This window comes from Scyliorhinus torazame, chromosome 23 (genome assembly GCF_047496885.1).
Source record: "Scyliorhinus torazame isolate Kashiwa2021f chromosome 23, sScyTor2.1, whole genome shotgun sequence".
NCBI lineage: Eukaryota > Metazoa > Chordata > Chondrichthyes > Carcharhiniformes > Scyliorhinidae > Scyliorhinus > Scyliorhinus torazame.
The window spans coordinates 83,422,677-83,434,840 of record NC_092729.1 but is presented as its reverse complement, the minus strand read 5'-3'; the positions used below and the strand labels follow the sequence as shown (position 1 = coordinate 83,434,840).

The 12,164-nt window shown below is 45.5% G+C and overlaps 1 protein-coding gene across 1 annotated transcript in view; it reads left to right on the top strand.

Moving 5' to 3' along the window:
- Nucleotides 1-231: 231 nt before the first annotated feature.
- LOC140399676 (izumo sperm-egg fusion protein 1) overlaps nt 232-12,164 on the top strand; it is a 144,213-nt gene continuing 132,280 nt past the window's right edge. Inside the window, exons 1-2 of the mRNA XM_072489220.1 lie at nt 232-439; nt 3,808-3,882. Of these exons, the coding sequence (XP_072345321.1) occupies nt 232-439; nt 3,808-3,882 (283 nt within the window). The remainder of the gene's footprint in view (nt 440-3,807; nt 3,883-12,164) is intronic.

Here is a 12,164-nt window from a genome sequence, read left to right as displayed (position 1 = left end):
ATGACAGGCGCCCCTGCCCCGGGGCCCCGAGGGACTGGATTTTGGAAGACAGGCCCATTGTGAGTTCACACAGGGGGAGGCGGAATGAGCTCGAACTCCCGGCAGTGCAGAGGTCACTGTGACTGGCTGGGCAGGGCCTCGGACTCCGCACACAAGCCTCTGACGGTGCCTCGGTAGCTTGGGGGGGAGGAGAAAGGGTGGGGGGGGTGGGGTGGGTGGGTAGCTGAGGACATGTCCCTCAGGCCTCTCTGGGGCCTGGGCCTACTCCTCTTGCTGGGCCCGGCCCTCGGGTGCCTGTTGTGCGCGCCGGAGCTGAAGGAGCTGCTGGAAGACCTCCTCATCGACTACATCCCGGATCACAGCAAGGGGGCCGAGCAGGCGAGGGCGGTCCGTGTGGTGGAGGAGCTGATTGGACAGTACGGGCGCTACAGCCAGATGGGTAGGTGGCCCTTCCGGTAGGGCTGAGGGGGTGCACCCTCCAATCCGTAAGGTCCTCGGGCTGGGAGCCACCCACTCCCTCAGTCTCCAAACTCCGGGACTCTCTCCCTCAGTCTCCAAACTGCGGCATCTTCCCTACTACCGAAGTTAAGCTCACTGGCCTATAATTACCTGCTTTCTGCCGACCTCCTTTTTCAAACAGTGGTGTCACGTTTGCTAATTTCCAATCCGCCGGGACCACCCCAGAGTCGAGTGAATTTTGGTAAATTATCACTAGCGCATTTGCAATTTCCCTAGCCATCTCTTTTAGCACTCTGGGATGCATTCCATCAGGGCCAGGAGACTTGTCTTACCTTTAGCCCCATTAGCTTGCCCATCACTACCTCCCTAGTGATAACAATCCTCTCAAGGTCCTCACCTGTCATAGCCTCATTTCCATCAATCACTGGCATGTTATTTGTGTCTTCCACTGTGAAGACCGACCCAAAAAACCTGTTCAGTTCCTCAGCCATTTCCTCATCTCCCATTATTAAATCTCCCTTCTCATCCTCTAAAGGACCAATATTTACCTTAGCCACTCTTTTTTGTTTTAGATATTTGTAGAAACTTTTACTATCTGTTTTTATATTCTGAGCAAGTTTACTCTCATAATCTATCTTACTCTTCTTTATAGCTTTTTTAGTAGCTTTCTGTTGCCCCCTAAAGATTTCCCAGTCCTCTAGTCTCCCACTAAAGTTTGCCACTTTGTATGCTTTTTCCTTCAGTTTGATATTCTCCCTTATTTCCTTAGAAATCCACGGTCGATTTTCCCTCTTATTACCGTCCTTCCTTTTTGTTGGTATAAACCTTTGCTGAGCACTGTGAAAAATCGCTTGGAAGGTTCTCCACTGTTCCTCAACTGTTTCACCATAAAGTCTTTGCTCCCAGTCTACCTTAGCTAGTTCTTCTCTCATCCCATTGTAATCTCCTTTGTTTAAGCACAAAACACTAGTGTTTGATTTTACCTTCTCACCCTCCATCTGCATTTTAAATTCCACCATATTGTGATCGCTCCTTCCGAGAGGATCCCTAACTATAAGATCATGAATCAATCCTGTCTCATTACACAGGACCAGATCTAGGACCGCTTGTTCCCTCGTAGGTTCCATTACATACTGTTCGAGGAAACTATCGCGGATACATTCTATAAACTCCTCCTCAAGGCTGCCTTGACCGACCTGGTTAAACCAATCGACATGTAGATTAAAATCCCCCATGATAACTGCTGTACCATTTCTACATGCATCTGTTATTTCTTTGTTTATTGCCTGCCCCACCATAATGTTACTATTTGGTGGCCTATAGATTACTCCTATCAGTGACTTTTTCGCCTTACTATTCCTGATTTCCACCCAAATGGATTCAACCTTATCCTCCATAGCACCGATGTCATCCCTTACTGTTGCCCGGATGTCATCCTTAAATAACAGAGCTACACCACCTCCCTTACCATCCACTCTGTCCTTCCGAAAAGTTTGATACCCTCGGATATTTAACTCCCAGTCGTGACCATCCTGTAACCATGTTTCAGTAATGGCCACTAAATCATAGTCATTCACGATGATTTGCGCCATCAACTCATTTACCTCATTCCGAATACTACGAGCATTCAGGTAAAGTACACTTATGTTGGCTTGTTTACCTCTGTTCTGAATCTTAACACCTCGATCAGTAACCTCTCCTAAGTTATATTTCCTCTTAACCTTTCTCCTAATTTTCCTTGTCGTTGAACCCATATCTTCATGTAGCAACCTGCCGCGTCGCTTACCATTAATGTTTTCACTTCCCGTTTTATTTCTTTTAGTATTCCTGGTCCTATTCACTGAGCTCCCCTCAGTCACTGTACCTTGTACTGTCACCCTTTTTGATTTTTGACTATGGCTTCTCTGCCTTACACTTTCCCCCTTACTGCCTTTTGTTTCTGCCCCTGTTTTGCTACCTTCCAACTTCCTGCATCGGTTCCCATCCCCCTGCCACATTAGTTTAAACACTCCCCAACCGCTCTAGCAAACACCCTCCCCGAGGACATTGGTTCCAGTCCTGCCCAGGTGCAGACCGTCCGGTTTGTACTGGTCCCACCTCCCCCAGAACCGGTTCCAATGCCCCAGGAATTTGAATCCCTCCCTCTTGCACCATCTCTCGAGCCACGCATTCATCTGATCTATCCTGACATTCCTACTCTGACTAGCTCGTGGCATTGGTAGCAATCCTGAGATTACTACCTTTGAGGTCCTACTTTTTAGTTTACCTCCTAACTCCCTGAATTCAGCTTGTAGGACCTCGTCCCGTTTTTTACCTACATCGTTGGTGCCTATGTGCACCACGACAGCTGGCTGTTCACCCTCCCCCCCCCAGAATGTCCTGCAGCCGCTCCGAGACATCCTTGACCCTTGCACCAGGGACGCAACATACCATCCTGGAGTCTCGATTTCGTCCGCAGAACATCCTGTCTATTCCCCTTACAATTGAGTCCCCTATCACTATAGCCCTGCCATTCTTCTTCCTGCCCAGCTGCGCAGCAGAGCCAGCCACGGTGCCATGAACCTGGCTGCTGCTGCCTTCCCTGGTGAGCCATCTCCCTCAACAGTATCCAAAGTGGTATATCTGTTTTGCAGGGAGATGACCGCAGGGGACACCTGCACTGCCTTCCTACTCTTGCTCTGTCCTTTGGTCACCCATTTTCTATCTCCCTCAGTACCTTTCACCTGCGGTGTGACCAACTCGCTAAACGTGCTATCCACGACGTCCTCAGCATCGCGGACGCTCCAAAGTGAGTCCATCCGCAGCTCCAGAGCCGTCAAGCGGTCTAACAGGAGCTGCAACTGGACACACTTCTTGCACGTGAAGGAGCCAGGGTCAGTGGGCATGTCCCTGAGCTCCCACATCGCACAGGAGGAGCACACCACGGGCCTGGGATCTCCTGCCATGCCTTAAACCTGAGGTTAACTTACACAACTACAATTCCAAAAAAAAGGAAAGAAAAAATAAATAAATAAATCAGCCAATGTAAAGAAAAAACTACTTACCAGTCACTTACCAGGGTTAAAAAGGAGCAGACTTTTCGATTGGATTCAATTCCCACCGAGCTTCAAATTCCCGAACGCACTCTTCGCTGTCGCACTCTGGCTGTGTCTTCTCTGGCTCACTGGGAGACCTCACTGGGAGTGTTTACAACTTGCTCTTTTAAATTGGCCTGCGTTGACTCCTCCCCCCATGACCTGCTTTTAGATCAAAGTAGATTAAGCTGCCAACCAGTTATGAGTGGGTGGGGCAGGGGCAGCCAATGCCAAACAACACATTATTTATTCTCCCCATCTACATATCGTTTAGCAGAGCCAGTATTGCAGAAGACAATGATCGTATTGAAGAGAGAGATTAGCGGCATTACAAAGCAGAAACTGAAAGGTAAAGTGAGTTACAGACTGGAATCTAATCGAGGGGTTCGGGGTGGTTTATATATAGAATAACAGATACCCGGGAGTGAGTTACAGACTGGAATCTAATCGAGGGGTTCGGGATGGTTTATATATAGAATAACAGATACCCGGGAGTGAGTTACAGACTGGAGTCTAATCGAGGGGTTCGGGGGGGTTTATATATAGAATAACAGATACCCGGGAGTGAGTTACAGACTGGAATCTAATCGAGGGGTTCGGGGTGGTTTATATATAGAATAACAGATACCCGGGAGTGAGTTACAGACTGGAGTCTAATCGAGGGGTTCGGGGTGGTTTATATATAGAATAACAGATACCCGGGAGTGAGTTACAGACTGGAATCTAATCGAGGGTTTCGGGGTGGTTTATATATAGAATAACAGGTACCCGGGAGTGATTTACAGACTGGAATCTAATCGAGGGGTTTGGGGTGGTTTATATATAGAATAACAGATACCCGGGAGTGAGTTACAGACTGGAATCTAATCGAGGGGTTCGGGGTGGTTTATATATAGAATAACAGATACCCGGGAGTGAGTTACAGACTGGAATCTAATCGAGAGGTTCGGGGTGGTTTATATATTGAATAACAGATACCCGGGAGTGAGTTACAGACTGGAATCTAATCGAGGGGTTCGGGGTGGTTTATATATTGAATAACAGATACCCGGGAGTGAGTTACAGACTGGAATCTAATCGAGGGGTTCGGGGTGGTTTATATATAGAATAACAGATACCCGGGAGTGAGTTACAGACTGGAATCTAATCGAGGGGTTCGGGGTGGTTTATATATAGAATAACAGATACCCGGGAGTGAGTTACAGACTGGAATCTAATCGAGGGGTTCGGGGTGGTTTATATATAGAATAACAGATACCCGGGAGTGAGTTACAGACTGGAATCTAATCGAGAGGTTCGGGGTGGTTTATATATAGAATAACAGATACCCGGGAGTGAGTTACAGACTGGAATCTAATCGAGGGGTTCGGGGTGGTTTATATATAGAATAACAGATACCCGGGAGTGAGTTACAGACTGGAATCTAATCGAGGGGTTCGGGGTGGTTTATATATAGAATAACAGATACCCGGGAGTGAGTTACAGACTGGAATCTAATCGAGGGGTTCGGGGTGGTTTATTTATAGAATAACAGATACCCAGGAGTGAGTTACAGACTGGAATCTAATCGAGGGGTTCGGGGTGGTTTATATATAGAATAACAGATACCCAGGAGTGAGTTACAGACTGGAATCTAATCGAGGGGTTCGGGGTGGTTTATATATAGAATAACAGATACCCGGGAGTGAGTTACAGACTGGAATCTAATCGAGGGGTTCGGGATGGTTTATATATAGAATAACAGATACCCGGGAATGAGTTACAGACTGGAATCTAATCGAGGGGTTCTGGGTGGTTTATATATAGAATAACAGATACCCGGGAGTGAGTTACAGACTGGAATCTAATCGAGGGGTTCAGGGTGGTTTATATACAGAATAACAGATACCCGGGAGTGAGTTACAGACTGGAATCTAATCGAGGGGTTCGGGGTGGTTTATATATAGAATAACAGATACCCGGGAGTGAGTTACAGACTGGAATCTAATCGAGGGGTTCAGGGTGGTTTATATATAGAATAACAGGTACCCGGGAGTGAGTTACAGACTGGAATCTAATCGAGGGGTTCGGGGTGGTTTATATATAGAATAACAGATACCCGGGAGTGAGTTACAGACTGGAATCTAATCGAGGTGTTCGGGGTGGTTTATATATAGAATAACAGATACCCGGGAGTGAGTTACAGACTGGAATCTAATCGAGGGGTTCGGGGGGGTTTATATATAGAATAACAGATACCCGGGAGTGAGTTACAGACTGGAATCTAATCGAGGGGTTCGGGGTGGTTTATATATAGAATAACAGATACCCGGGAGTGAGTTACAGACTGGAATCTAATCGAGGGGTTCAGGGTGGTTTATATACAGAATAACAGATACCCGGGAGTGAGTTACAGACTGGAATCTAATCGAGGGGTTCGGGGTGGTTTATATACAGAATAACAGATACCCGGGAGTGTGTTACAGACTGGAATCTAATCGAGGGGTTCGGGGTGGTTTATATACAGAATAACAGATGCCCGGGAGTGAGTTACAGACTGGAATCTAATCGAGGGGTTCGGGGTGGTTTATATATAGAATAACAGATACCCGGGAGTGAGTTACAGACTGGAGTCTAATCGAGGGGTTCGGGGTGGTTTATATATAGAATAACAGATACCCGGGAGTGAGTTACACACTGGAATCTAATCGAGGGGTTCGGGGTGGTTTATATATAGAATTACAGATACCCGGGAGTGAGTTACAGACTGGAATCTAATCGAGGGGTTCGGGGTGGTTTATATATAGAATGACAGATACCCGGGAGTGAGTTACAGACTGGAATCTAATCGAGGGTTTCGGGGTGGTTTATATACAGAATAACAGATGCCCGGGAGTGAGTTACAGACTGGAATCTAATCGAGGGGATCAGGGTGGTTTATATACAGAATAACAGATACGCGGGAGTGAGTTACAGACTGGAATCTAATCGAGGGGTTTCGGGGTGGTTTATATATAGAATAACAGATAACCGGGAGTGAGTTACAGACTGGAATCTAATCGAGGGGTTTCGGGGTGGTTTATATATAGAATAACAGATACACGGGGGTGAGTTACAGACTGGAATCTAATCGAGGGGTTTCGGGGTGGTTTATATACAGAATAACAGATACCCGGGAGTGAGTTACAGACTGGAATATAATCGAGGGGTTTGGGGTGGTTTATATATAGAATAACAGATACCCGGGAGTGAGTTACAGACTGGAATCTAATCGAGGGGTTCGGGGTGGTTTATATATAGAATAACAGATACCCGGGAGTGAGTTACAGACTGGAATCTAATCGAGGGGTTCGGGGGGGTTTGTATATAAAATAACAGATACCCGGGAGTGAGTTACAGACTGGAATCTAATCGAGGGGTTCAGGGTGGTTTATATATAGAATAACAGATACCCGGGAGAGAGTTACAGACTGGAATCTAATCGAGGGTTTCGGGGTGGTTTATATATAGAATAACAGGTACCCGGGAGTGATTTACAGACTGGAATCTAATCGAGGGGTTCAGGGTGGTTTATATATAGAATAACAGATACCCGGGAGTGAGTTACACACTGGAATCTAATCGAGGGGTTCGGGGTGGTTTATATATAGAATAACAGATACCCGGGAGTGAGTTACAGACTGGAATCTAATCGAGGGTTTCGGGGTGGTTTATATACAGAATAACAGATGCCCGGGAGAGAGTTACAGACTGGAATCTAATCGAGGGGTTCAGGGTGGTTTATATACAGAATAACAGATACGCGGGAGTGAGTTACAGACTGGAATCTAATCGAGGGGTTTCGGGGTGGTTTATATACAGAATAACAGATACCCGGGAGTGAGTTACAGACTGGAATCTAATCGAGGTGTTCGGGGTGGTTTATATATAGAATAACAGATACCCGGGAGTGAGTTACACACTGGAATCTAATCGAGGGGTTCGGGGTGGTTTATATATAGAATAACAGATACCCGGGAGTGAGTTACAGACTGGAATCTAATCGAGGGGTTCGGGGGGGTTTATATATAGAATAACAGATACCCGGGAGTGAGTTACAGACTGGAATCTAATCGAGGGGTTCAGGGGTGGTTTATATATAGAATAACAGATACCCGGGAGTGAGTTACAGACTGGAATCTAATTGAGGGATTCGGGGTGGTTTATATATAGAATAACAGATACCCGGGAGTGAGTTACAGAATGGAATCTAATCGAGTGGTTCGGGGTGGTTTATATATAGAATAACAGATACCCGGGAGTGAGTTACAGACTGGAATCTAATCGAGGGGTTCGGGATGGTTTATATATAGAATAACAGATAACCGGGAGTGAGTTACAGACTGGAATCTAATCGAGGGGTTCAGGGGTGGTTTATATTTAGAATAACAGATACCCAGGAGTGAGTTACAGACTGGAGTCTAATCGAGGGGTTCAGGGTGGTTTATATATAGAATAACAGATACCCTGGAGTGAGTTACAGACTGGAATCTAATCGAGTGTTTCGGGGTGGTTTATATATAGAATAACAGATACCCGGGAGTGAGTTACAGACTGGAATCTAATCGAGGGGTTCGGGGTGGTTTATCTATAGAATAACAGATACCCGGGAGTGAGTTACAGACTGGAATCTAATCGAGGGGTTCGGGGTGGTTTATATGTAGAATAACAGATACCCGGGAGTGAGTTACAGACTGGAATCTAATCGAGGTGTTCGGGGTGGTTAATATATAGAATAACACATACCCGGGAGTGAGTTACACACTGGAATCTAATCGAGGGGTTCAGGGTGGTTTATATATAGAATAACAGGTACCCGGGAGTGAGTTACACACTGGAATCTAATCGAGAGGTTCGGGGTGGTTTATATATAGAATAACAGATACCCGGGAGTGAGTTACAGACTGGAATCTAATCGAGGGGTTCGGGGTGGTTTATATATAGAATAACAGGTACCCGGGAGTGATTTACAGACTGGAATCTAATCGAGGGGTTCGGGGTGGTTTATATATTGAATAACAGATACCCGGGAGTGAGTGACAGACTGGAATCTAATCGAGGGGTTCAGGATGGTGTATATACAGAATAACAGATATAGGGGAGTGAGTTACAGACTGAAATCTAATCGAGGGGTTCGGGGTGGTTTATATATAGAATAACAGGTACCCGGGAGTGATTTACAGACTGGAATCTAATCGAGGGGTTCGGGGTGGTTTATATATAGAATAACAGGTACCCGGGAGTGATTTACAGACTGGAATCTAATCGAGGGGTTCGGGGTGGTTTATATATAGAATAACAGGTACCCGGGAGTGATTTACAGACTGGAATCTAATCGAGATGTTCGGGGTGGTTTATACATAGAATAACAGATACCCGGGAGTGAGTTACAGACTGGAATCTAATCGAGGGGTTCGGGGTGGTTTATATAGAGAATAACAGGTACCCGGGAGTGATTTACAGACTGGAATCTAATCGAGGGGTTCGGGGTGGTTTATATATAGAATAACAGGTACCCGGGAGTGATTTACAGACTCGAATCTAATCGAGGGGTTCGGGGTGGTTTATATATAGAATAACAGATACCCGGGAGTGAGTTACAGACTGGAATCTAATCGAGGGGTTCGGGGTGGTTTATATAGAGAATAACAGGTACCCGGGAGTGATTTACAGACTGGAATCTAATCGAGGGGTTCAGGATGGTTTATATATAGAATAACAGATACCCGGGAGTGAGTTACAGACTGGAATCTAATCGAGGGGTTCGGGGTGGTTTATATATAGAATAACAGACACCCGGGAGTGAGTTACAGACTGGAATCTAATCGAGGGGTTCGGGGTGGTTTATATATAGAATAACAGATACCCGGGAGTGAGTTACAGACTGGAATCTAATCGAGGTGTTCGGGGTGGTTTATATATAGAATAACAGATACCCGGGAGTGAGTTACAGACTGGAATCTAATCGAGGGGTCCGGGGTGGTTTATATATAGAATAACAGATACCCGGGAGTGAGTTACAGACTGGGATCTAATCGAGGGATTCAGGGTGGTTTATATATAGAATAACAGATATCCGGGAGTCAGTTACAGACTGGAATCTAATCGAGGGGTTCGGGGTGGTTTATATATAGAATAACAGATACCCAGGAGTGAGTTACAGACTGGAATCTAATCGAGGGGCTCGGTGTGGTATATATATAGAATAACAGATACCCGGGAGAGAGTTACAGACTGAAATCTAATCGAGGGGTTCAGGGTGGTTTATATATAGAATAACAGATACCCGGGAGTGAGTTACAGACTGGAATCTAATCGAGGGGTTCGGGGGGGTTTGTATATAAAATAACAGATACCCGGGAGTGAGTTACAGACTGGAATCTAATCGAGGGGTTCGGGGGGATTATATATAGAATAACAGATACCCTGGAGTGAGTTACAGACTGGAATCTAATCGAGGGTTTCGGGGTGGTTTATATATAGAATAACAGATACCCGGGAGTGAGTTACAGACTGGAATCTAATCGAGGGGTTTGGGGTGGTTTATATATAGATTAACAGATACCCGGGAGTGAGTTACACACTGGAATCTAATCGAGGGGTTCGGGGTGGTTTATATATCGAATAACAGATACCCGGGAGTGAGTTACAGACTGGAATCTAATCGAGGGGTTCGGGGTGGATTATATATAGAATAACAGATACCCGGGAGAGAGTTACAGACTGGAATCTAATCGAGGGGTTCAGGGTGGTTTATATATAGAATAACAGATACCCGGGAGTGAGTTACAGACTGGAATTAAATCGAGGGGTTCGGGGTGGTTTATGTACAGAATAACAAATACCCGGGAGTGAGTTACAGACTGGAATCTAATCGAGGGGTTCGGGATGGTTTATGTACAGAATAACAGATACCCGGGAGTGAGTTACAGACTGGAATCTAATCGAGGGGTTCGGGGGGGTTTATATATAAAATAACAGATACCCGGGAGTGAGTTACAGACTGGAATCTAATCGAGGGGCTCGGTGTGGTATATATATAGAATAACAGATACCCGGGAGAGAGTTACAGACTGAAATCTAATCGAGGTGTTCAGGGTGGTTTATATATAGAATAACAGATACCCGGGAGTGAGTTACAGACTGGAATCAAATCGAGGGGTTCGGGGTGGTTTATGTACAGAATAACAGATACCCGGGAGTGAGTTACAGACTGGAATCTAATCGAGGGGTTCAGGGTGGTTTATATATAGAATAACAGATACCCGGGAGTGAGTTACAGACTGGAATCTAATCGAGGGGTTCGGGGTGGTTTATATATAGAATAACAGATACCCGGGAGTGAGTTACAGACTGGAATCTAATCGAGGGGTTCGGGGTGGTTTATATATAGAATAACAGATACCCGGGAATGAGTTACAGACTGGAATCTAATCGAGGGGTTCGGGGGGGGTTTATATATAGAATAACAGATACCCGGGAGTGAGTTACAGACTGGAATCTAATCGAGGGGTTCGGGGGGGGTTTATATATAGAATAACAGATAGCCGGGAGTGAGTTACAGACTGGAATCTAATCGAGGGGTTCGGGGTGGTTTATATATAGAATAACAGATACCCTGGAGTGAGTTACAGACTGGAATCAAATCGAGGGGTTCGGGGTGGTTTATATATAGAATAACAGATACACGAGAGTGAGTTACAGACTGGAATCTAATCGAGGGGTTCGGGGTGGTTTATATATAGAATAACACATACCCGGGAGTGAGTTACAGACTGGAATCTAATCGAGGGGTTCGGGGTGGTTTATTTATAGAATAACAGATACCCGGGAGTGAGTTACAGACTGGAATCTAATCGAGGGGTTCGGGATGGTTTATATACAGAATAACAGGTACCCGGGAGTGAGTTACAGACTGGAATCTAACCGAGGGGTTCGGGGTGGTTTATATACAGAATAACAGATACCCGGGAGTGAGTTACAGACTGGAATCTAATCGAGGGGTTCGGGGTGGTTTATATATAGAATAACAGATGCACGGAAGTGAGTTACAGACTGGAATCTAATCGAGGGGTTCGGAGTGGTTTATATATAGAATAACAGATACCGGGTGTGAGTTACAGACTGGAATCTAATCGAGAGGTTCGGGGTGGTTTATATATAGAATAACAGATACCCGGGAGTGAGTTACAGACTGGAGTCTAATCGAGGGGTTCAGGGTGGTTTATATATAGAATAACAGAAACCCGGGAGTGATGTTACAGACTGGAATCTAATCGAGGGGTTCGGGGTGGTTTATATACAGAATAACAGGTACCCGGGAGTGAGTTACATACTGGAATCTAATCGAGGGGTTCAGGGTGGTTTATATACAGAATAACAGGTACCCGGGAGTGAGTTACAGACTGGAATCTAATCGAGGGGTTCGGGATGTTTTATATATAGAATAACAGATACCCGGGAGTGAGTTACAGACTGGAATCTAATCGAGGGGATCGGGGTGGTTTATATATAGAATAACAGATACCCGGGAGTGAGTTACAGACTGGAATCTAATCGAGGGGTTCGGGGGGGTTTATATATAGAATAACAGATACCCGGGAGTGAGTTACA